The 25,876-nt window shown below is 37.7% G+C and overlaps 5 protein-coding genes across 10 annotated transcripts; 2 read left to right on the top strand and 3 right to left on the bottom strand.

Moving 5' to 3' along the window:
- Positions 1-2,751: 2,751 nt before the first annotated feature.
- LOC117621089 (protein ABC transporter 1, mitochondrial) lies at positions 2,752-9,741 on the bottom strand. The gene is made up of 8 exons (XM_034351369.1): positions 9,060-9,741; positions 8,714-8,936; positions 8,450-8,602; positions 8,044-8,202; positions 6,913-7,072; positions 5,560-5,669; positions 3,901-4,017; positions 2,752-3,496 (listed from the first exon to the last, which is right to left on the bottom strand). Exons 1-8 carry the CDS (start codon positions 9,587-9,589, stop codon positions 3,101-3,103), a joined length of 1,848 nt encoding a protein of 615 aa, XP_034207260.1. The 5' UTR covers positions 9,590-9,741; the 3' UTR covers positions 2,752-3,100.
- Positions 9,742-13,986: 4,245 nt separating this feature from the next.
- On the top strand, positions 13,987-15,522 carry LOC117621091 (uncharacterized protein C24B11.05). 2 transcript variants are annotated; one of them, XM_034351376.1, is made up of 7 exons: positions 13,995-14,052; positions 14,184-14,281; positions 14,400-14,525; positions 14,624-14,750; positions 14,805-14,887; positions 15,027-15,092; positions 15,282-15,522. In XM_034351376.1, the coding sequence occupies exons 2-7, from the start codon at positions 14,189-14,191 to the stop codon at positions 15,435-15,437; spliced, it is 651 nt and encodes a 216-aa protein (XP_034207267.1). In that variant the 5' UTR covers positions 13,995-14,052; positions 14,184-14,188; the 3' UTR covers positions 15,438-15,522. The 2 variants fall into 2 exon arrangements, with proteins under 2 accessions (XP_034207266.1, XP_034207267.1); XM_034351375.1 differs by having other exon boundaries at positions 13,987-14,052; positions 14,624-14,887.
- Positions 15,523-15,578: 56 nt separating this feature from the next.
- On the bottom strand, positions 15,579-18,214 carry LOC117621092 (peptidyl-prolyl cis-trans isomerase). 2 transcript variants are annotated; one of them, XM_034351378.1, is made up of 7 exons: positions 17,750-18,212; positions 17,476-17,619; positions 17,158-17,302; positions 16,981-17,069; positions 16,822-16,876; positions 16,573-16,658; positions 15,579-16,030 (listed from the first exon to the last, which is right to left on the bottom strand). In XM_034351378.1, the coding sequence occupies exons 1-7, from the start codon at positions 17,834-17,836 to the stop codon at positions 15,878-15,880; spliced, it is 759 nt and encodes a 252-aa protein (XP_034207269.1). In that variant the 5' UTR covers positions 17,837-18,212; the 3' UTR covers positions 15,579-15,877. The 2 variants fall into 2 exon arrangements, with proteins under 2 accessions (XP_034207269.1, XP_034207268.1); XM_034351377.1 differs by having other exon boundaries at positions 15,637-16,030; positions 17,476-17,625; positions 17,750-18,214.
- A 62-nt stretch (positions 18,215-18,276) lies between these two features.
- Positions 18,277-21,472, top strand: LOC117621090. 4 transcript variants are annotated; one of them, XM_034351373.1, is made up of 5 exons: positions 18,283-18,882; positions 18,991-19,161; positions 19,328-19,537; positions 20,611-20,662; positions 21,054-21,472. In XM_034351373.1, exons 1-3 carry the CDS (start codon positions 18,343-18,345, stop codon positions 19,535-19,537), a joined length of 921 nt encoding a protein of 306 aa, XP_034207264.1. In that variant the 5' UTR covers positions 18,283-18,342; the 3' UTR covers positions 20,611-20,662; positions 21,054-21,472. The 4 variants fall into 4 exon arrangements, with proteins under 4 accessions (XP_034207265.1, XP_034207264.1, XP_034207262.1 ...); XM_034351371.1 differs by having other exon boundaries at positions 20,611-20,902; positions 21,031-21,472; XM_034351370.1 differs by having other exon boundaries at positions 18,284-18,882; positions 19,328-20,511; positions 20,611-20,902; positions 21,031-21,463.
- LOC117620829 (zinc finger MYM-type protein 1-like) lies at positions 21,147-23,370 on the bottom strand. The gene is made up of 2 exons (XM_034351071.1): positions 21,543-23,370; positions 21,147-21,427 (listed from the first exon to the last, which is right to left on the bottom strand). Exons 1-2 carry the CDS (start codon positions 23,368-23,370, stop codon positions 21,147-21,149), a joined length of 2,109 nt encoding a protein of 702 aa, XP_034206962.1.
- Between the last annotated feature and the right edge of the window lie 2,506 nt (positions 23,371-25,876).

The raw sequence follows: 25,876 nt of genomic DNA, 5'->3' as shown, positions 1-25,876 counted from the left end.
ATTTGACCCTTTCGAACTCTGTCTGTAACTCACTATAGGCTCGAGAAACAAAGAGAAGATGTGTACGAACGAGATATCCAGCAACAAGAAGAAGGAAAAGGATTGAATAGAGGAACTCCCGAACATTTGGCGATCTCAGATGTGTCGATATCAATGATGACTCATTATTTCGATGAATCATTTCTTCGGACGGAAGAAGATTATGTAAACACTTACTCGAAATATCACTTATCAGATTCCATTGTGGAAGACACAATTTTTTCTGAAGAATTCGCCATGATATATCTGATCCATGCATAATATCATGAAAAATGGATACAAATTTTTGGCTGCTACTTAGTATCGGCAATAGGTCTGAAAAAGTATCTAAAAATATAAAATTTAGATATTTGTATCCTGTCGAAGTAAGGAACCATGGCATATATGTTTGGAATATATTCCATTTTGAGAGAGTTGAAAAAGCACTATCTCGTTGAAAGGTTCTATTAGTTGACATTCATAAAATGTATCTAATGAATTATGAGTTCAATACATCCTGTTTAGCAGAAAGACGGATATTCCTTGCTCATTATCAGACAATCACTTATTCACAAACCTCCTGTGGGGCTAATAGTTTTCATTTCCCATCTCATGGAAAACCCTTTTCTCTCCGCTTAGCCCTATCCCTCTCTAGGGGTATTTTAGTGATAGGTTCTCTAGGAACTGGACGATCCTATTTGTTATTCAACAGTATAACATGACTTATATACCCATGTCAACCAATATCAACATCGATAGATATCTATGTTCTTATCTATCTATATTTTTCAATTTTTTTTTTTTGAATAAATGAATTAAAAATTTCGGATTTATATACACACGATTTCCATATGCTAATTATAATGGGTTGCCCGGGACTCGAACCCGGAACTAGTCGGATTTATATACACACGATTTAACATTTAAGTAAATATCTTTGTCCTTTTACTTTCATTTATTTTTATATTACTCTATTTACTTAAGTTTACAATGTAAATAAGGAAGTACCCCATTTGGATTCAAATAAAAATACTAAAAAATCAAATTCTCACCAAATCAAAGTATGAAAAATCGGTTTTAGTGCAAAATATGATTTAGGCTAAAAATGATGGCTCATTAAGTCAATATATACTTCGTACTAAAATCCCATACAATCAAGTTTTCTTATTTGATGTGTAAGGAATAAAAGCCGCCAAAAATTATCTTGAGAAAATGATTATTTCGAAAAATCATTTTTCATACTTAATTAATATTGCACATTCGCTAAAAAAATTATGGGTCTGCCAGTGGACCCACATGAGAGGACCGCAGAAACCCCAAATGGTAAATCCACAGGAGAGGACCGCAGAACATCTCAACTGTCAAAAGAAGCGTTCTATGAGCAAAATCATAGTCCTTTGACACTCACACAAATTGTAAGGCATACCATAACAGAAACCAGGAGAGAACACAGAGTAGGAACACATAAAGAACAGTAAAATGACCCATGAGAAGCACTCCACTTCAACTCAGAACCTGACAAAGAAAACCTCATATGACCAAGCATAATTCTTCGGTCGGCCCAGAGTAGAGAAGAGCACCACATCCTAACAATTATCACCAGCGTCGATGTTGCCGCTGCCGCTAAAATAGAGACAAAACATCAGCTACTAGGTATCACAATTCTCCCAAGGAGAGACACAATCCAACATTACTACTATCACCGCTGCCGAGACAAAGATAACACTAATCACCTAGAATACTGCAAAAACTACCAAACAAAACAAAGAGACAAACAGACCTAGATCCAAACAGATCTAGACTATCTAGGGAGGGGAAGGGGATGAGAAGAGTGGATAAGAGGAAGGGAAAAGATGGGAGAAAAAGAAAGGGAGATGAGGAGAGGAAGGGGAAGAGGGGCAGAGGGGCAGAGGGGAGGAGGGGCAGTGGCCACCTCCCCCCCTTAGCTTCCTTGCGGTTGGTTATCAGCAAGAAGAAATGGAACCAGGTTGCGGCTAGTGTTTTCACGAAAGTAACCTCCCCCACGTAAGTTAAATTTAGTTATCAATCCTAAGTTAATTTCAGTTATGGATTAAATGCCTTTGTTCACTATGTTTTTGCCTCGATTCTAGTTTTTTATTTTTATTTTTTCCTCAATTTGGTCACTAATATACTTCTTGTTAGTAATTTTGATCAGTGGTAAGTAATTAGGGAAAAACAATTCATTTGATTTTGATAAAATGTTTTATGCACTTTCTAAAACAATTCATTTGTTTCATTTGTTTAATTTGATTTGATTTGATTTGATTTTGTCTTTTCTATCATTTGATTTAGTTAACAATTCATTTGATTAAAAGACCACCTTATGCACTTTCTAAAACTAATTCCAATTTTAACTCTCGTGCTTATTTGATAAAGAAATTGAATCTCAAATAATTTTTAAAGTTTAAAATTCAAGTTTGGATCTCTTCGATTTCTTGTTTAAATATCAAATTGAAGGCTCTAGACATGATTTTCAACAATCCTTGAATAATATTCGTGAGTTTAACCAAGCTTTTGGTTGTGATTTCAAGCCAATTAGATAAAACTTTCAAAATTACCCTTGAATTGCTAAGAAAACAAAACACTGAGCAAATTGAAGAAGAAAAAACCACAAACATAGTGTCCGAAAGTGAAATTGAGGCACTGCTATTCATATCCAGCAATGCAATTAGACACAACAATGACGCCAAACAAAGTAAATAAATAAATAAATAAATAAAAATCCATCAATCGATTATCGAAAAGGAAAAGATTGGCTTGCCGAATGCATCCGATTCCTGCCGTACAACTCCTTTGCAAATTGCTACCAGTGAAGTTATACAATGTAAATACATTTCCCTCTCCTCCATAAGAATCAATGTCAAAGAATGTTTCTATGGGTTGAATATACATACAAATAAATTCTCTCTAACCAGGGTAAACTCAGCCCCCACCAGAAATCTATCTCCAACTTTGAGCTTGAGCTACAAAATCATTTGTATCATGCTTGGTCTTCCCCGAATTATTACATGTTAAAATTTATTTTATATATTTAAAAAAATCACAATAATTTATAAGCCCCTTAAACACCCAACCCACTTGACAATGTCTCGCCACCTTCTTCGCCAAACTGATAATGCTCATACACTTCGAGTAAGAGTTCCCTACACGGTACAACTGCCCCAAGCTTCATGCAAGCCAAAAAGGCACCTGAAAGCTTGCGATGAAGGCTGTAGGCCTCGTCAGGTGGTGGAGTGACCCTGTGCCTCAGCATGGTTGCCCCAAGGTTTGAAATGCTTTGAGTGATATTGGATGAGCGGAAGTCATACCCACCAGGCTTTGAAAATGGCAATCCCACCACAAAACCGGCTTGGACATGAGCCTCTAACATTATTTCTGACTCTGTTCCCGAGAGGAATCCAAGTCTCTTAGACATTTCAATGACTGTACCTCTATCATCATTTGCACAGGCAAGAACCTGATCAAATATGCATTAGAAAGTCCTCAGCGATTCCAGCTCACTTTAAAAAGTTTTAAAGTTCAAACAAACAATTAATATTTAACCACAATTACAACCACAACGTCTTAATCTAACAGACAAGAGTTGGCTGTTAGCCAAAAAGAAAAAACAAACTATCAAGAGTTGGCTTCAGGATTGAACAATGATAAATCAAGGTCTATAATTCTTGCATGACCAGGTCTTAAATGACATTAGTCCTGTCTGAATAGATGCCTCATTCCTATGTGCCAAGATCATGACAATAGAGACCATAACTGAACCTCAGGCAACGTTTATATACTATCTAGGAAGCAGGAACCTTTGTAAGGTAATGATTAAAAAACAGACAAAATTCAATTAAATAGAAAGAAAGGAGATTTCACCATTCTTAGATAGTCATCAACAAAACTCTTGGGGTAATCCCTAGCCGCTCCAAAGTCAATCAGATTGATTGTTTTCTTAGCCTCGTCGTACAAGAAATTACTCCAATTAGGATCAGTCTGCATTGCATAAAGCAAAATTAGAGCAAGATGAGCTGAGAGTCTAAAACTAGGAAGCATGAATGACTTACTAACCCCATCAGAATTTTAATTGCTAAAAGCATAATGCAGGAAAAACATAAAACAAAAACCACAAAATAAAGTTCAATTCATGAATAACACCAGCTCAGATGTCAAGCAGAATGACACCCCTGAATCTTTGATATGCTAAACGAACTGATGTAAGAAACTCTTTCATAAATATGAGCTGGACTAGACCATAAGTCTTGCTTAACTTTGGCCATTTAAACAACAGCTGAAATGTCCAGCAGAACAGGCACCCCTGAATCTTGATATTTTAAACGAACTGAAGAAATTAAGTCTTTCATACATATGAACTGGACTAGACCATAAGTCTGGCTGTAAATTATAAAATGACTCGGAATTTTAGCTACATTATAATTACTTAACATCAGCAGCAGGTGATTAAAAACTTAGTATCTGTGATACACCAACAATAACGTTTCCTAGAGAGAAATATCCTCTTTGGCAACCCAAGAAGACACCCATTGGCCTAAGTCTGTCAATGAAATACAAAGAGAAATTGTCAGTGGTAATAAAAAAAAAACCACTTCATCTATGTCATCGTTTAAAATCAATCATTTTTAAAGATTAAGCTTTAGAGCTAGGGAAAGCGTCAATGTTGAGAATCACTAATGTACTTTGGGACTCTATTTGAAGCCTAGAAATAAGGCTATTTCATGTATTTTTTTAAAAATTCATATTTGTAATGAAAGAATATTTAGTAATTTTGAAAGGCTTGCAGCCTTGAAAGCTTAATGTTTTTAACGATTAACTATTAAGTATTTCCTCTGCAACGGCAGCAACCATAAATCATCGTCCTCCTCTATCTAAAGTTCTTCTCATTACTATAATTTCTGCCCTCCACCATAATTGTAGGGAACGCTCACCTTGTATTGTGCTACATCAATTTTATATCAGACAACCCAACTTGATCGAGTTAAGAACTGGACCAAGAATGGAATAATTGCCTTCAATGTCTTTAAAGAGGGATGAAGGTGATGATTCAGTTTTTGGTCGAACTCAAAACTCGACCCCATCTGGTACCGTACCGAAGTAAGACAAAAGAAGGTGGGTATGAAAAGACTTCTACAAGAAATGACTCATTGAATAGTAGAAGAATTCATTTGACTGACTCCTAAATGGCATTTATAAAAGATGGAAAAACTTGAGCTAACAGCCTTTGTTTTGGGCTTCCAAAGTTTTCTAACCAAACTACTGCCGTGAAATAATACTAATATTACTATCCTGACAAATAAAATTAGCAGTTGGGGTTTCTTCTGCGGGTCCTACTTTAAGTTGACTAGTACAATGTCAAACCTCAACAGGTGGTACTAAGACATCAATTTAATTAGCGAGAGCAAGTTATTCTTAAGCTTGCATAAAGTGAATGCTCATAAAACAAATTAAGAAAAGGAAAGCAAACCTTACAATAAAATACCACATATGCATGCACTTGTGAAGACACAGGAAAGAACATACCTGCATGAAACGGAAAACAAACAACTCCTTCAAAGTGAGCTCTAGCAACTTTGTGCCAACATAGTTGCGAGTTTCCTGGTTTAATAATGCCACTTTGTCAATAGGTACTCCTGTAGCAAGAGAAACAATATCATGTTAAAGGTATATCAACAAAAGTTTGCTCTGTTGATGATACAACTAAGGCTGTTGGCATGCATCACAATGAAAACTTGAAGGTAACTATGTTACTTGATAATAAAAGGAAAATGCTAGAAGACAGCTAAGTCATATAAAAAGCAAAAAAGAAAATATCATTAGTGCTTGTTAAAGGGTGATTTTATTTAAGAGATATTTAGTCATACACCCATTCTTAACTAAAACTATAAATAAACCCTACACTATTTAATTTCTATAAACAAACCCAAAAAAAACCCAAAAAATGACAACTGGCCCTATTGAATTTAATTTTGATTATTAAATTACCTTGATGCCCTCTTGAGTGTTTTGGGCTTTTTTATGAGGTTTTTGGATTGGGTTTGTTTTAAGAAATCAATGGCAGTTTTGTAATTTAAAAGAAGTTAAAAGCCTTTTTGTTATGTTGTAAATGGGCTTGGGTGTGTTTCTAAAGTTCATTTCATATAGGGTTTTTTTATAATTTGGGCTCCTATATTGGGTATAATAGTGAATCTCCCTTTATTTAAATCCAAAACATTGTCCTTCATACTCTTTATTTTAAATTTATAATAAATAAAAATAAAAAAAAATAAAATAAAAAAAACAATACCATTTCTTCAATATGCCGCTAGGCAAAAGTTTGGGTAAAATTGCTTAAACATCTGAAAGGGTAACTTAAAATCCACAGAAAAGATGCAACTCATTTACAAACGTTATGAGCAGTCCATAATTACATTCACTTGAAATATAAGGCGACTTATGCATCTGGAGCCTGATAAAAATCTGACATCATTCAATTCATAGCTTGCCTTTTAAGTTCATCATGTGCATTCGTAAGCTTAGTTAGCTACCCACACTATATCGATGGAAATTTCAATTGCTGCAACCACTTGTACAAGAAAAAAGGCAGTTTCTATACCAGTACTTGCATACCCACAACACGTTGTACAGTTCAATTTTACAACAAATTTTGAAATAAACATGGTTTCTTCAAGCGATAGTGTTTATAGAGTAACTTGTTAGCTTTGCATTAGGGTCTACGAGAAAGTCCCTAAGCAAACATGTTGGAATCTGTTCTTTAAATGCTAATTAGGGAACTTTATCCTGGATTTGCTAAGCAACAACATAAACTTTTCAGGGTAAAAATCACAAGGTCATAGTTTAAACAATGGAATATCATAAATGACATAGTTTACTTACCAGAAACAAGCTCTGTCGTTAAGACTCTTTTGCTTGAGATATCATCCACTACAAATGGAACATAAAACCCTTGTGCATTGGATAGCAAATCATGAAACCGTTTTTGATTTTCTGCCTCCAACACATAGTCGCATTCACGGGATAATTCTTCTTTTGCCACCTATAAAGGATCCCAGGAAGAACATAAAAATGCATTGCCAACAGTTTAAGACATTTCATCATCTTCTGAGATTCAAATTATCTTCCACAATTCAATCTCCATCTGGGTACATTCAATATGGAATCAAGTTCCCAGTTCATGGGCCATAAGGTAATGATCAATGGGGATTAGATACAAACCCATACTAGAGAAAGAGTAGAACAATGGCCAAATTTGTAAGTGAAGCAATTAGAAAAAGTAGGCTCACCTACAATGTTCCTGATAAACCATGTGAGTCATATTGAATCATTGATACAATATCAGAAGTCTGATATTAGAAGAAAAATAATCCCCTTTGGAACCAAAATTTAAGCATGCTGGCCCAAGTCTACCAATAAGGCATTTTTTTATCCAAAAAGAAATGTCCTAATAATTAAAAGAGTCAGTTCATCTGTTGCTTTTTAAAATGTCATTCAAAGCTTGTCCAATTGTAAATGCAACTAAAGAGTTATTTGAAGAAGCAATCTAAATGTCTTTTAACAGTTGTCCAATTCTAAATGCAACTAAAGAATTAGTTGAAATTTTGAAGAAGCAATCTATATGTTAGTGTCAAGAATATTTTACTTTTTAATCTTTGCTAATATCTCTTGTTTAGGAAATCAGATTTTGATGAATCAAGATTACATGTTATTGAAAGGCTTGATGCTATCATATCGCCTTCTATAAAATCTCCACCTTATTTTTTCCTCTATAACTTGTTTGCAATTATACCAATCCTAAATATTCTCTTCTTCTTCTTTTACCTATGTTCTTCTGTTACTAAAATTTCTATCATCTACAGCCCATCATAATCACAAAAGCACTATCTCATGTTGTCGTACATCGTGCATAGTTTCCACACTAAGAATGTGGGTTTTGAAGGCCTCCATCAACACTCAACCTGATATAACCACCATATAAATAGATGAATGGATAAAATAAAATAAAAATACCTTCATCGCTCTTTCAATATAAAGTCCCTTTGGGATTAGATTTGTATAATCTAGAAGAAGTTTCACGTTGTCAATGTCACTTTCAATGCTATCTGCAACACCAGGGTACTGAATTTTCATTGCAACATCCCTACCGTCCTTTGTGACAGCTCGGTGTACCTAAAAATGTTTTAAAGTGGTAAGACAAACAGTCTGAACAATGTAAAATGCATGACAACTTTTACTACACAAATAAATGGGATAGATGCAGAAGTCCACCTTGGATTGTGATGGCATATAAGTACATTGATGCCAATCATGCAGGTGTGTTAGCAGTTCATGTATTTTAACCAAAGGTAATTTGGCTGCAGAAGAGTATGTTGGGTAGGTGTGAGTGTGTGTAACAATAAACAATCAAATGCCTCACCTGGCCTATACTTGCAGAAGCCAAAGGTTCATAATCAAAACTAATAAGCTTTGATGACCAGTCAGGTCCTAATTCAGCATCCAAAACTTGATTGAGCTGTTTCCTGGGCATGACATCCGCACCTTGACGGACAATATCCAGAGCAGCCAAGATCTAGAAGAAAAGAAAAGGAAAGACTAGACTGACAATTTGACAAAGACAGTGAAACACTAAAAACATATAATGCAATGTATATGAGTTATTTTAAGAGAGAGAGAGAGAGACCGGAGCAGGGACGAGGGATTCGTCCTGTATACTCAACATCTGTCCCAATTTGAGTGCAGCTCCACGCATTCTACAGAGTCCAAGGGCCAAAAGTTCTGCATTTTTGGGGGACAAAAATGGAGAAAGAAGAGGCTTGTCTGATGAGTTTTGCGTACCATAAACAAGTCTCTTGGTAGACTCCTGAATGGTTCCCCACGCAAGCCCAGCTCCAAGACCAGCAAACCTTTTTTAAATTTTATTGTTTTGTCAGAGAGAGAAACAAACAACAGGTTAGGAAAAAAGAAAAACAATCAATCGCAATCATATACATAATACATCATCATGATCATATGGAGAATGGAGATACCCGAGTGCTCGAGAGAAGGGGGTGGAAGGAACTCGTCTCTCTCTGGGCTTCCGCCTCTGCAATGGCTGCTGAGGTTGTGGTTGTGGCTGTTGTTGGGCCAAATTCTCATTCTTGACCGAATCAAGGACCTCCACTTGTTGTTGATCAACGTGCTGCACTTGTTGATGTTGATGATGTTCTTCTTGTTCATGCTGCTGCCGACGCTGCTGAGGAGGAGGAGGAGGAGCAGGAGCAGAAGGAGGAGAAGAAGGTGCTTCTTCATGTACGAAGTATACGACGGAATCTTGGGCTTTGTTGTTGTCGTTTCCATTGGTAGTCGCAGTCGTATTAATGGCGTTGCTGAATTGGGAGAGGGTGCCTTTGGTGAGGCCGGAAAGGTCGGTGGCCGACACGATGGCATTCTTGATTAGAGCTTCCAAATCCCCATTCTTGGCGCTTTGGAAAGCCGGGGATCGTTTCACAAACTCCTTGGCGATTAGAGACACCCCTTTCACCACCCTCCCTACGTCCTTCCCCTTTGCCCACACCATTCTTCTCTTTTTCTTTTTCTTTTTCTTCTTATTATTTCGATACACAAATATAATATTGTATAATCCTGGTTTGCTGCTCTCCTCCTCCTATACCAAACATAAACATAACCTCAAAGTATTAACCACCAAACATCCAGCCGGCGTGTCTGAAACACAATTTAAAAAGCATTAAAGCCGCCGTGTGACAGACTGATGAGTCGTGTTCCGACGGACTCCAAATCTTCATTTTTATCACACAGAATTCGGCCCAAACTAATTTCAATTTTGGACCAACTACACCCAAAGTCCTTTTCCTCAGGCCCAACTTTTGTGTGATGAACTATTCCGCACAGATTAGCCAGCCCAAAATGTTAAAATACGGTGTTGTCCTTTTTTGGTATTAATTTAGTACATGAGTCTATATCTATGAGTCGTTCTATGGTGAAGGTGCCATATATAGATCATAAAAGTGAACCTTCATATTAGCCACATGATTCATCTGAATAGTAACTTCACTTAAGTTTAATGAAATGATCATGTGGCTAATATGAAGGTTCACATAAAGAGTCCATATACGGTACCCTCACTATAGAATTTCGCCTATATCTATCTATAATCTAGGAGCATACCACACTGTTTACACAAGTACATAGATAAGCATGCCTTAGATGAGACTCTATCTTGTAATCGTTGAATTAAATTGGTTAGTCGCTAGTTTGATCCAACAGTTAAGATATATGACCTCATCTAAGGGCTATAGATAAAACTATAGAATGAATTGCCTTTATGTGTAGTTGACCAACTACATGTTGGGCATGTGAGCCCGGTAAAGCCTAATGCTGATGAGCAGAGGATAAGTCCTACGTACTTATCCTCAATTCAAATACTCGGGTAATGTCACACATGATCGCTCTGCCTATTGTTGAGGCCCAAAAAATTCATGGTTCGTCCCAAATGAATTCCAGGCCTAGCGCAATGCCTTATTAAGAAAAGACTCGATTTGGGGCACTCGAAAGTTCGTCATTCACACTCGCACGATTCATGACCCACGTGCCATGCCAAATAAATATGCAATATGTCATGCTAAAAGTTACGAGCCCAAGCTAATTACCCCGTCATGCGTCATATCCCTCTTCAAAGCTACAAAATTCAAGCACGCCAAACGACATGCAATGCCAAGCTGAAAATCATTATTATTACACCTAGCCACGCTACAAGCTTAAGTAAACCCAAGCCAAGTAAATGACCGGGGCTTGCTTGAGTGGGTTGTGGTATGGATAGTAACGAGCTTTCATGAGGCCCATTAATGAGCGGAGAAATGGAAGTTTTGGGTTACTTGGGAGCCCCAAAACTCAAGCCCATTTCTTGAGTCCAAATATATGGGTAAGCATAAAGTAGAGAAAAAGCTCAATACTCTAAAAGAGATGACCCAATACCTTAGGAAAAGCCCAGCCCAGTACCTAATAAAATATCTAGCGTTGTGTTCAACCCTTGCCAAAGCTTCATAGCAGAGTCAACATGAAGCCATTGCAAAACCAAAGGGAATTCGTACATGTAGGAAGAATACCTATTAGGCAAAAGCTCTATCCATTCTCCTTTCCTCTGCAAGCTCTAATAGGGAAACCAAGAAGAAACGCAGGTGGCACCTCATCCCCATGAGAAGGTGCAGCCTCACAAAAACCTTGGAACCCCAAAGAGCCTGTGACCCATCCGCTCTGGTTAAAGAAATTTCACCAAAAATGAGTGAATAGAAAGAAGCAAAGGAAAAGTGGGAATGGAGGATTGATAGAATTAGGGTTCTAAGTGCCTATAAAAGAGAGCTTCCTCTACCAAGCAAAAATCATCATCTAGAGTGCGACCAAGCTTTGTCAAGCAACTGGAAATTCACTCAAACCACACCCACTACTTCACCACTAGCTACAACCACATGCAGAGAGCAAGCTTCATCTCTCATCCCAGAAACCTCTGCAATTTCGAGCCCCAATTCCTCCATCTCTTCCATTTTCTCTTTTGGCAAGCTATTCCAGAGTCTGACAAAGCTTTTGTCAGGCTGCCGGAAACTACTCAACACACCCATTATTTCTCCCATCTTTCTCTTTATCTCTCTCTCTCTCTCTCTTCAATAAACCCTCTTAGAATCTCTTCCTCCTTTCCTTAGAACTCCTGTCTTTCATAAGAACTCACAGCTCTCTCTTTGTTTATGCTAAACTCATGATTGCTTTGCTCCCATGCCATAAGCGTCTCATGCCAAGATAAGAAATTGTCTGTAAGCAGTTGTTGTTTTTGTTGGTGAAGGTAACCATGATGCTTCCTAAGGCTTCACTATCCTTTCGAAGCATTTTTAGGGCCTAATTCTTGAACTTAGGCATAGGGGTTAATTTCACATGTTTCTCTTTTCGACAGTCCAGACCCATTCGTCAGGCTATTGGAATAAAAAGACCCCACACCTATTAAACAGTTAATGTCAAAAACAAATATCAAACAATCAAATTGACTAGTCGGTGGGATAGGCAGCAATGATGGCAATTAAAACTGGTCAATGGGTGCATAACATATGCTGATTACCAATTGGAGCCCTAAACTAGAAACAATATAAAATATTCAAGACCTCCGGACACCAAAGAATGTGATATGAGTCCAAGACTCCTAATTATTGTTTCTCTCTGTCTAACTTAAAGCATCATAGGCTGTTTCTTAAGCTCACACTAGAACCCAACTGAATAAAAAACTTTTTGGCTTGAAATTGGTGCCATGTACGAGTAGATAGATTCCTAATGGGCCACGTCAAAAGCCACCACCTATAGCCTAGTTGGTTGCAAATTGCTGGGACAGACAGCATCCGCCATCCAAAGATTCTATGGATAGATGATAGAAAGAAGGGAAAACACAGTGATAGAATAATACAAAGCGATATCGTTTGATTTAAACAAATGTTAGATTATGGGCATTATGCTTTTATTCCATGTAACCATCGATCGATCTTAGAAAGAAGGAATAGTCGTCACCTTGACAATCCCACTTACAGGGTAATCTTCTTGATTCTTAAATTCCTGACCAATATATCCTTGATTGATTCTTTAATTATTAGCTCATAAAAAACTATATGATCTCTTTGTTTCAATTAATTTGTACCGCAGTATCATCCTCAAACCTAAACCCCCTCAAGCATCCCCCAGCTGCTGCCGACAAAGATAAGAGATTAATTGATGAGCCGTACGGTCATGCATGCATTGCGTTTACGTCGTTTAGCTAATAGATTATAGCTATATATAGTATATGTTGTTGATACATACCCTGAGATAATTAAGATTGAAAAACCCATGCATAGATATCGAAAATGACAGCTCTACCTTAATTCCATAGACTTTAGTGATTCGGAATACGACCACAGAGAATATAGTTTTTTATTTATTTAATATGCTCTCACCACCTCACCTCAGATATGGCGAGCATCATCTCGCACCTTCTTCAAATTGGTGGGTATATTATATGTACACAATCTCCGGCCCTAACCAATTATATCTTGCACCAGACCAGACCAGAGCTGTTATATATAGTCATTCTACTATACATTAATTTCAAGGTAATCTTTATCTATTTTTTTCGTTTCCTACTCCATATACGTGCAAAGAATTGAAATTATTTAACGTTTTTGCGACGGACTTGCATTGCTTTCATCATGCATACTGAAAACGATGACTCTAATCGGGCAGAGAAACAAGGTGATAACAAATCCGTAAATTAGAATTGCTTTGGTGTATATATATATATATATATATATACACATATCTCTTGCATTTCTTGATGAATTTTTAAGATATCTCACTTTATTTTCCTTTCATCCACCAAACTTTGATTTCTCAATGATCGTTATTCATCATTATTCTTCTTCTGGGCTTATCCGCTATATATCGATGTAGTTTGAAGAACATGGTGTTGAATGAATATAATCTGCCAGAGTTTTACTGAGTTATGAGTTTGCTGGAAGTGTTCTTAATTTCCAGTAGCATTCATATGCACATGTTCATTAAGATGGATTTTCAAAATTCACTCTTCTAAACTTTGTTTCCTTAACCAGCTTTGTGGAACCTTGTTTCAGGTATATTCTTGAAGATGGATGATGTTGGGAGGTCCGTTGGAGCCAAATATGACTACTTGCTTTTTGGTAAGATACAATACAATGATGCAACTTTAAAAAGGCACTCACTCTCTATTTTTGTAGCCAAGTGTGTAATGTCTTGATTAACCAGATGAAAATTATAAGCTTTTCTTCTTCTTCTTTTATATGTAAATTTTATTGACTTTGAATTAATTGTGTAGATTTCTGGATTTAACTATTAAAAGCATCTCTTCTTTCAGACTTTCACTTGACCAACTACTCACTCTTCTGTTTGGTGGCTTCCCAACATGTCTTACAGATTTGGATGATACTCTATATCCCCTGAGCTCAGGTCTCAACTTGGCATGCCGCAAGAACATTGAAGGTATGGCCGTAAACTACTATTATAATAATCAGAAGAAGATGCTATATATTAGTCAGGTGATAATATTGTATTTCACTACTCATAACCATTAATAGATTACTCATAATGAGGTTGAGCAATTTCGATTGTAGAGTTCATGCTGCACCACTTGCAAATAGAAGAAAGTGAGGTACCAAGGATGTGCCTGGAATTGTACAGGGAATATGGGACAACCATGGCCGGTCTAAAGGTAAAACAGATCGCTGTCCAATTGACCTTGGAGTTTGTTTTCTATCAATCTTTGTATCCTACTTCATTATTTATATACATATATCTAGGACTTTGATAGTTTCCATCTCTTCATCCAGGCTCTTGGTTACGAATTTGACAACGATGAGTTTCATTCACACGTCCACGGCAGGCTACCCTACGATTCATTGAAGCACGATCTGGTGTTAAGGAACCTTCTGTTATCGATGCCCCAGAGAAAAATAGTACGTCAGTACTGGTTAAAATTTGTTCACATTTCCTGCCTCCTGTTCATAGAGTCATAGGTTATGGTAAACTAAGATGCATCTACTGGTGTTTTCAGATCTTCACTAATGCTGATAAGGCTCATGCGGCTCAAGTTCTCAACAGGCTGGGCTTGGAAGACTGTTTTGAAGGCATCATATGCTTTGAAACTCTTAACCCTCATCATCACCTTGAACCAGTTGATTGCAGGACATCAGATGACCAAATGGTCCTCATCGAACGGACACCAGAGGGCAAAGCCAATTCACCAATTCTCTGCAAACCCTCTGTGGAAGCAATTGAAGCTGCCATTCGTATTGCAAATGTTGACCCAGAAAAAACTGTACGATTGGATGCTTAGCTAAACTTGGAAGATCCCCATCTTTACTTATTTTCTTGGTCAAGCCTTACTTTACATATTCTTTTGCTTCAAACATTAGGGAGATTATGTAATGGAGATTATTATTATTATTTTTTTGCAGATTTTCTTTGATGACAGTGCTCGAAACATAGCAAGTGGGAAGGCAGCAGGACTTCATACAGTCATTGTAAGAGCCCTACAACTACAAAAAAAAAAAAAAAAACAACTAATAGAAATAACTGAACCATCAGAGGAAGGAAACTTGTAGCTCATCATAATAACTACAAGTTTTAAGCATGACTTGCTGATTCTCTTCACTACCATATTTGAAGTTTAATTTTGTGAGGTTTTGATACAAGTGGGAAACTTATGGCAGGTGGGAAGTTCAGTACTAGTGCCTGGTGCAGATCATGCATTGAGCAGCATCCACAACATCAAAGAAGCAATACCTGAAATATGGGAAGGGGAAGGGGGGCAACAACTAGAGCAATTTATACAGTCAACTGCTGTTGACACAGTGGTCCTTGCGTAGGTCTTCTACCGACCGTGTCACTATTTCAGTCACCTTGGAATGCAATTGTCAGTCAATGAAGTTTAGCAGTAAGTTGGCCAAAAAAAGTGAATTTAAGGATCCTTAAGACCAACTTATTATACATCTTATAAAACAATAGAGTTAAACTGATACCATATAATTCGTGTAATTGACTCCATGTAGTTCTTTTCTAAAAACATAGTGATAAGTGTGTCTTTGTTTTTAGTCCAAAAGAATACGTCATGTTGTATGTACATTCATCTCTAGCTTATATATTCCCATTTGAACTTTTCTCAGCGGAAATGAACAATCTTTCAGATGCATGACTGGTATATTTAATTTCACAGTCAAACTAAGATACATAGTTAAGAACAACTCTGGAATAGACAAACCGGAAAACTGCATTCCACAGTTATACTTTTTGACGAGTAAGAAGGCATTCAGTCCAAAAGCAACTCTCCACAGTTAACAATTCTGCATGGCAAACGAGGGACATCTGACCTGCTTGTCTCTTGGGATTCAAGTTTCCGCAGAACATCCATTCCCTCAATCACGTGTCCGAACACCACATGGCGATTGTCCAACCATGGAGTCTACATGATGCACATCCAAAACATTAATTGACAAAGTTCTGAAACAGAACATAACTAACTCAGCTAAACAGGGTACATTTCAGTTACACTTAATTTCTTTGCCTGGAATGAACACAGTGATATAATACTAAAAAACTAATGTTTTATTTCCAATCATTCTAGTGTCCTACTTTGACTGGATGTGCGATGATGTAAAAACCAAAAATTGATCCATAAATAGAAGTAAACCTTGAAAACCATTTGTCTCTGTGTGTGTGTGTGCATATCTCAGTTCTTCTTTCAACTGTTGATGGATCTCATAGATGTTGTATGGGCTTGTTTAAAGATTTATTTGAAATGTTCTGTATGGTTGTTTAGACGAAAACAAAGCAGTTGCACCTATTCAAAAAAGTCACTCCTGCCCATAAAGTATAGGAAATATAGAATAGACATGGGATTTGAAGGAAAGCATACTGAGAATTCAAACAAGTCAGAGAAAAGTATTTAGTTAAATATGTGATATGCAGAAAGAAAGAATTGCGAAGTTGCAGCAGCCATCTTACCTTCACTGTGCAGATGAAAAACTGGCTCCCATTAGTACCAGGGCCTGCATTAGCCATGCTCAGTACACCAGGGCCAACATGCTTCACTGCCAATAAGTGTATTTTAATGTTAGTACTGTAAGGGCTTTCAGCTAACAATCAAATGCCTTTCAAATGAAAGGATCTCAACTCCAAGTCAAAGTTCTCATTAAATTGAAAATAGTAATATAAGCTCTATTCTATTTTCTATGCTCTGTAACAAGAACATACATGCAAAGCTCTCATCTGCAAATGTGGAACCATAGATACTAATTCCCCCTGTTCCCTGCAGCCAGTAAAAACAATTAAATTTGGATTAATTTAGTAACCCATGAGCATCCTATCCTATCTTATTTATTAGAGAGAGAGAGAGAGAGAGAGAGAGATCACATCTCCTTCAGTGAAGTCCCCTCCTTGGATCATAAAATCTTTAATGATGCGGTGGAAAGAGCATCCTTTATAACCATATCCTTTCTCTCCTACAAGAACAATCAATATTAATACAAAGCAAAGAAGCAGAATAAGAGCAGCAATTGGAAAGGGAAGAGAAGAGAAAGAAAGGTTTGCCTGTGCACAAGGCGCGAAAGTTTTCAACGGTTTTAGGAACAACGTCACCAAAGAGGCCCAGTACAAGCCGACCAACAGCTTCACCGCCAATTTCTGTGTCAAAGAAGCACTTGGTTGTTACTTTGGCTTGCAGCTGCTCTACATCCTAAAATCACACAACCACGGGAGAAAATTAACTCTCAGAAACTAGTATTTCCATTCGGATTTTGCAAGTAACGCCCGTTTCTCTAAGTTGCTTATTTCCTATTTACTGAAACCCTCTAAGCCATTTCAACGTTCCTTGCATTGTTGAAGGAGTGGAGAAGGAGAAGCACTCACATTTGACATAGAGTTGGTGCACACCATTGTTTGATGTTTGGCAGAGAATCTGGATGCATAGGGAGGCCTGCGTAGAGTGACCTGCAACCTTTTAGCAGTAGCAGTGGATGTCACATATGGCATGGAACATTGGCTAGAACCACCCTGGAACTTGGAAGAGCACACACATAAAAAATAATTACATTTAGGACAAATTTAAATGAGCAAGATAGGTAAGGCAGGCCTACTCTCAAAGTCTCAAGCTCAAATCAAATATTTGGGCTGTGGAATTCACCTGGAAATGACGGAAAGGAGGAGAAAGAGTGCTTCTCTGGGTGTGAAAGATTTGCACTGAGACAGCAGATGCAGAGGCCATAGGCATTGTCTTTCGGTTTTGTTCCTTGTGGATAGGAAACTAGGAAAGTCTTTCTACTCTCAGCCTGAGCCTGGTAAAGTGGTAGTTGATATAGATTTCTGATATCTCATCTGTGAGTTCGTTCTTCAAATCCTCCGCCTACACCTCATCCAGACCCAGTACAAAGAAAAGAAAGAAAGAATTTGGTAAATGGGCTGGATTAACCTCGCAAGAAGGGTTATGAGTGGAGGATACTGGGTTTGGACCCTAAACCCTAAAGTAGACACTGGGCCTCTACGAACCCAATTATGAACTACCCAATTCAATGAAGCCCGTACACGTACATGTACAATACAATACACAGAGAGAGAGAGAGAGAGAGAGAGAGAGAGAGAGAGGAGTAAACCAAAAAAAAAAAAAAAAACAGAGAAAGAAGATGCGAGTGAATCAGATAACTGATGATGACTCATTCAGGAGGAGGAGAAAGCATCGGGTAGTCAGATAAGAATGGCTGCGTGTCAGTGAGTGAATGAATGAAAATGCAAAGCGCTAATATTGTCCCTATCCCTTCTCCCACTGCTTCTGCTGTTGCTGCTGCCGCAACTGCGAAGCCCTCTTTCTTACTGCTACTAACAGTAACAAATGCAAACCCGCCTTCAATAACCCCAAACTTTGCGGCGAGTGTTTACTCGTCTTCTTTTATAAAACCAAACCATTCCGCCGTCTCCCATTCCAGTTGCAGACCTCATGCGCAGTGCTCATCTTCAAACAAGTTCGATTCGGAGGATGATGATGATGACCAAGCGGTATCGGAGGATGGTGATGGTGACGTAAGCATAAATATGGATGCTGCGGCGGATGATATTGATATTGAGATTGATATTGATATTGATGTAGAGATAGAGAAGACGGGAAACAACTGTCGGAGGATCCGATCGGAAATTGGGATAGAGGCCCCACTCAACACTGTCTGGAATCTCTTGACTGATTATGAGAGATTGGCCGACTTCATTCCGGGACTTGCCGTCTGTCGATTGCTCCATAAGACAGACAACTACGCTCGACTTTTTCAGGTTTGCTCCTTAATTTGCGTTGCGTGCGTCTGTGTCTGTGTCTGCCTTTCTTTCTTGTAATATTTCATGGGGTAGGCTCTCATATTTCACATTTGAAATTTCTAACAGATTGGGCAGCAAAACTTGGCATTTGGGCTGAAATTCAATGCTAAAGGAATCGTGGATTGTTATGAGACTCCGCTTGAGATCCTTCCTAATTTGGGTCACAAGCGTGATATCGAATTTAACATGGTTGAAGGGGACTTTGAAATCTTTCAAGGAAAATGGTCTCTTCAACGGGTAAATTTCTCTTCTAAACTCTGTCTCTCTAGTGTACTCTGGTGCAAACAATACAATAGCTTAGACGGAGGTAAATGAGGCCTACACTTGGTAGGTACAATACAATACAACAATGGGATTCATTTTTAAAAGCTTACAGGGTCAAAATGAATGATTGTTGATGCAGCTGAATAGGGAAATATCATGTGACGACTCTTTGATAGAGCAGCAAATGCACACAACTCTTTCCTACTTGGTTGATGTAAAGCCAAAGCTGTGGTTGCCCGTTCGGCTTGTTGAGGGTAGACTTTGCAAGGAGATAAAAATTAACCTTGCATGCATCCGAGAAGAAGCGCTGAAACTAACTCACAGTAACACTATGCAGCACCCTCGTTAAGTATGCTATATATGCGCCCTATTGTTATATTCATTTAGCATTACATATATATTGGAAAGTGATTTGTTGTAATCTTTCTCCAATCGGGTTCCACTTGGCCTTGCGCATCTAAAGGAAACCAAGAATTGTATACAACTGTGAATAAGCGTGTACAATCCAATACAAATATATACATCAGTCTTACCGCATCAAAACCAATGTTTAACGAAACTCCAACTTCCTATATGCTACTAACCAATCCACTGTGGCTATGTGTTTGAATTAAAATTATTACGCACACTGGTTAAGATATCTGGAACAATTGCATATTTTCTGTTTCAAGGCGTGTTGCCATTATCATCGTATTCGAGCTCTTCACGGGCTCATTCGAAGACATAGACCTGCTGTTGTTTACTTAAATGGAAACTAAAATGAGAAACAACAGGATTGATGGTGTGTTTCCCATCTTTACACTCTTCTTTCTAGTTTTGATCCATTGCTTTTTTTCTTAACTTTTCCTCGGAATGTTTTGTCCTCCATCTGGTTTAAAAAAACCTTTCTATAGGTTGGTCGACCAATTAAACACCAAGCTTTGTTTCTGTTCAAACTTCATACACTCAAAAAAGGGACTCCGCCTACTTATTTTGGCTGATGGTGTTGGGTTCAATGTCCCTGCTTAAGTGGATGCTTACTTGGATTCAATGAACTTACTTAATGCATGTGGTGTTCTTTCCACATAGTACATTCATCTATTGTATGTGAATGGAGAGTTGCATGCATTCTTTGTATGTGCATAGGTTCATTGGAGGTAATGAAGGAGTTTAGTTTAGACAAGGTTTAATGCATTTATTGGGGTGCATTGATTCGTGATGTGGGTAGATGGTACAATGCATCTATGGCCTTCTCCTCGGCTATATAAAGGGAGGTTTGTTCTGAAATCAAGTAGGTCATCAAGGTATCAACTCAAGTGTGAGTGTGATTCACTAGGGAGTTGGGTCTGTATTAAGAGTGTGTATATCTCCATAGAAGTGTTTTTTAACCAATTCAGAATCACTCCCAAACGAGCCCTAAAATGCTTCTATTGTTGTTTTCAGATCTTCACTAATGTTGACAAGGTGCATGCAGCTCAAGTTCTCAACATGCTGGGCTTGGAAGACTGGTTTGAAGGCCTTTTATGCTTTGAAACTCTTAACCCTCCTCACCTCGAACCAATTGATTGCATGATGGCATCAGATTCTCTACAAACCCTCATCACCTTGAACGAACTAAATGGTCATCATAGAACGTACACCAGAGGCTAAAGCCAAGTCACCAATTCTCTACAAACCCTCTTTCGAAGCAATTGAAGTTGTTATTTTTATTGCAAATTTTGATCCAGAAAAAATTGTAAGATTGGATGCTTCGCTAAACTTGGAAGATCCCCATTTTTACTTCTTTTCTTGTTCAAGCCTTTACCTATTCTTTTGCTTCAAACATTTGGGAGATTATGTGATGGTGATTTTTTTTTCCTGCAGATTTTCTTTGATGACAGTGCTAGGAACATAGCAAGTGGGAAGGTAGCAGGACGTCATACAGTCATTGTAAGACCTCTACAACTGAAAAAAAATAACTAATAGAAATAACTGAACCGTCAGAGGAATGAAACTTGTAGCTCATGGTGTGTAAAGTAAGGCTTGACTGAGAAAAAGTAAAAATGGGGATCTTCCAACTTTCGCAAAGCATCCAATCTAGTTTTTTCTGGATCAACATTTGCAATAGGAATAGCAGCTTCAATTGCTTCCACAGAGGGTTTGCAGAGAATTGGTGACTTGGCTTTACCCTTTGGTGTCCGTTCTATGATGACCGTTTGGTCAGTGGCGGATCCAGGATTATGTAGCCAAGGGGGCTTAGTGTAAAAGTTCAGAAATTTTTCTACAAAGAAAATAATGCTAAAAAGATAGAAAGATAGTACTTCTATTCATAATTCATAACAAAACCAATAATACAAGTTACAATTGTCCACGACGAGTTTTCATATTCTGAAAACGTTGCATTATAATTTCGTTATCAATACAAGCAAAAACATCTCTCTCAATGTAAACAATCAAGCTATCATTCAACCATTGATCTCCCATTCTGTTGCGAAGTGGATTTTTAATAATATTCATAGCGGAAAATGCCCTCTCCACTGATTCAGTTGCAACCGGTAAAACCAAAGCCAATGTAAGAAGCAAATACACAAAAGGAAATATTTCATGCATTCCTTTCTCCACCATTTTTTCCGCAAGACTACTAATCCCTTCCAATTGAGAAAAATCACTACTCAAACGCATATGATGAACATAAACACCAAGTTGATCTTCAAGCATCAATAAGTCTCTATCCGAAAAATCATAAGGATAAAATTGAGCAAGACGAACTAGCTTTCGTTTGTCAAAAGCCACAAAGTTATTTTTTGGACTCAAGCATGCCAAACAAGTAAGTAACTCAGTACTTACCTCGTTGAAGCGATCATTTAACTCCGCAAGTTGCCCATCAATTACATGAATAAAGATCTCCACACGATAACGATGATAATTTGTCTTCATTGGAGCATTACGCCGTGATCTCCCTGGAATTACATATTCCTCATCCATGGTAGGAACTATAATATCATGTTTGTAACAAAACGAGGATGCTTGCTCAACCAATTCTTCAAACTCATTATCCCTCATCAACTGCAGGTTTTCCTTGCATGTTTTCACTAAATTCATTGCACTCACAATGTCTTGATCTTTCTTTTGCAATGCTAGAGACAAAGTGTTTGTTATTCCCAATATAGCTTTCATTACAAATAAGTGAAACACAAACTCAAAAGATTGTATTTCTCTCCATAACTTATAGGCTTCACCCGAACTATCATTAGGATTATCATCAACAATCATTTGAAGCACATTCACCATAGATGGGAACATAGAAATGATACTAATCAACGTACCATAATGTGAGTTCCATCGTGTATCGCCGGCACGTTTGAGAGTCCTTTCTTGATTTAAGCCCCGCCCCGTTATAAGACAATCATCTTCAAAAGCTCTTACAAGCTCTTCTTGGTATTGTGCTCTAAGTGCATCGCGACGCTTACAAGATGCTCCAACAACATTAACCAAACTATTAGCCGTTGTGAAAAAAGAGTTGACATCAATGTTTTTCTTTGCTACCGCAACAAGAGCTAGTTGAAGTTGATGAGCAAAGCAATGAACATAAAATGCACAAGGTTGTTCTCTCAAAATATTTGTCTTAAGGCCATTGAACTCACCTCTCATATTGCTAGCTCCATCATAACCTTGTCCTCGTAGCTTGGAAAAGCTCAAATTCGAGGAAGAAAAGAATTCATCAATTGCTTCCTTTAGTGCACTTGAAGTAGTGTCGGTTACATGTTGAACCCCCACAAACCTTTCAATTATTTGTCCTTTGTCATTCACATAACGCAACCCCATCGCCATTTGCTCCTTTATTGAAACATCACGTGCTTCATCCACCATTATTGAAAAATATCTATCTTTTACATCACTCAAGATAAGATCAATGGTTTCTTTGGCACAAGAATTGACAAGATCTTTTTGAATTGAAGGAGCTATTAACTTTAAATTTGCCGGAGCATTTTCCAACACAACGGCCTTAACTTTTTCATCATGATCCGCAAGAAATTGCAAGAGCTCTAAATAATTCCCTTTATTACTTGATTGTGCACTTTCATCATGACCAAGAAAAGAAAGCCCTTGCCGCAACAAATACCTAGTGCACTTAAGTGATGCATTCAAGCAAGTGCGATAAGCCGTGCGAGCTTGGCTTGTTTGCTTGATCACAATTGTTTCAATGTGTGTAGTTTGATGCATCAAATTGTAAGCAACTTCTCTAGCTTGGTTGTGAACACTACCAACCGGTCCAATATGAAGGTTAAATCTTTCTTTCGCCTTCTTCCAATTATTGAAGCCTACCCCAGTGAATGCATCACCACCCACTTGATCAAAATTAGATTTGAAGAGATAACAATGAAGACAAAACGCAGCATCTTTAGCAATACTATATTCCAACCAATCATGATTATCAAACCAATGAGCAATGAAGCGTCTATTAATTCCTGATTGATTAGTTTGTGGGAATTTATAACTTCTAGGTTGACAAGGTCCCTTTTGTAGATATGCTCTTCGGATCTCATCCCGAATATTAGGACTATAATCCGCCATTCGAGTTCTTAGTCCAGGATCTGCTTGAAGATTAGCTAAGATCTCATCTACTTCAATTGGTCTTGCATTTGAACTACCCGGATTAGACAGAGAAGAACTATCCGTAGATAATTTTCTTTTAAAGAATCGTTCCATAAATCTACAAATCAATTAATTCAATCAATCATTAATTTTTATCCAAATTATCATATGAATATGAAAATTTCAATAACCCACTCTCAATATTCAATATACTCCCTAAACTCATATCAATCAATATTCAATATACCAAATTATCATATCAAATAGCAATCAATATTTAATATACCCAATCAATTCATATTATCAATCAAGCATAAACTCAATCAATCTACATTAATATGATTATCACTATGATTCATATCCATAAATTTAATTACATAAAAAAAAATATCAATATGATTCATATCCATAAATTTCAAGCATAAACTCAATCAAGCATAAACTCAATCAATCAATATGATTCATATCCATAAATTTCATTACATAAAAAAAAAATATCAATATCAACAATATATATTATCACTATAATTATTAATATCAGATTTTCCATGCTTACTTACTTGTAGTTTAAAAAATGGGCGGCGGATGGCGGTAGAAGGTGGTGGTGATCGGCACTGGGCCACCGGTGAAGAGTTGATGGAGGTTGTCCAAGGTTTGGGAGGTTGGGAGGTTAGGGTTTGAGAGGATGGGAAGAGGGGCTGTGGAATTGGGAATGAAAGGTTTGGAGAAAATGAATCTGTGCAGCTGCTGTTTCGTGTGCTGTTCTGTTTTTTTTTTTTTTTTTAAAATAAAAAAACCTGGCCCAAAACGACGTCGTTTTGAGGCCAGGTCAATTAAAAAAAAATTTGACCTTGACCAAACGACGTCGTTTGGCAAGGCAGGTTTTAAAAAAAAATTACGCGCAGCGCAGCTGCGCAAGACTTTCGTTGGGGCATTTCGTCGAGCACATTGTGTGCATACAAGGGGGCTTTCAGGTGCAGTCCAAGGGGGCTTTCATGGACTCCCTAGCCAAATTTCCAGCCTTCCAAGGGGTCGTCCGACCCCTCTTGTCCCAAGGTGGATCCACCACTGCGTTTGGTCATCTGATTCCATCATGCAATCAACTGGTTCAAGGTAATGAGGGTTAAGAGTTTCAAAGCATATGATGCCTTCAAAACAGTTTTCCAAGCCCAACCTATTGAGAACTTTGAGACGCATGTGCCTTGTCGGCGTTAGTGAAGATCTGAAAACACTAGTAGAAAAAATAAAATATTATCTATCTATATATATAAAGCAAAGGGTAGAGAATGGTGAAACATTCATAATACCATAAAATGCCCTTGGTTAATTCAAATATTAAGAATTAAAATTATTGATTAAATGAGTATAATATGGTAAATTCATACTTTTTCATATTAAAAAAAAGAAAATTAAAAGAAAAATCAGATAATGAATCATATTTTTATGGAACACAACTAGCCATTATCTTTTCTAATTCTAAAATAATTTTAAAATTTTAAAAATAAAAAAAAAAGCCTCTTACAGGCGCGGAGAGTCTAATTATGATTATGAACGAAGGTATATTAAATGTACACAAAATAATGTACCTACATGTATTATAATGTACACAAATTTAAACTAATATTTTTTAAGAATGATTATGTTGTATATGGTATGATATTCTAGTTAATGTTGTAAGAAATCACATACCAGTAGAACCGTCATTCCCAGGGACAACCACTAAAATTGCAGCCACCCAAAAACTTATAACACCATAACAAAAAAAACAAAAAACCAACCAAAAACCCTTGATCCAAGCATATTTGGGCAGAATAGGGAATGGGAGAAATGAGGAGGGAAAGAGAGAGAGAGAGGACGAGGAGCAGTGGTGTTCTCCCGCCCCCATTGTGGCACTTAGAGCAAGTCCAGCAGACTCGGGCTGGGGGGGGTTTGGGAAAAAAATGGGTTTCCAGCAGCGTGAGGCAGCCCGGGCAAGAGGTGGGGGCCACGAGACTGGGCTGGCCAAGGGCGAGTTCGGCCCGAGCAAGCGCCCGAGGGCGGTGACGTCATGGCTGACGCCAGGTTGGCTTTAGCCCTCCAGCGTTCGAAATTTTTTTTACCGTTGGCGCGTGCATTGCATGCGCCAACGTTAAAA

This window comes from Prunus dulcis, chromosome 3, assembly GCF_902201215.1.
Source record: "Prunus dulcis chromosome 3, ALMONDv2, whole genome shotgun sequence".
NCBI lineage: Eukaryota > Viridiplantae > Streptophyta > Magnoliopsida > Rosales > Rosaceae > Prunus > Prunus dulcis.
This window is presented reverse-complemented; position numbering and strand designations above follow the sequence as displayed.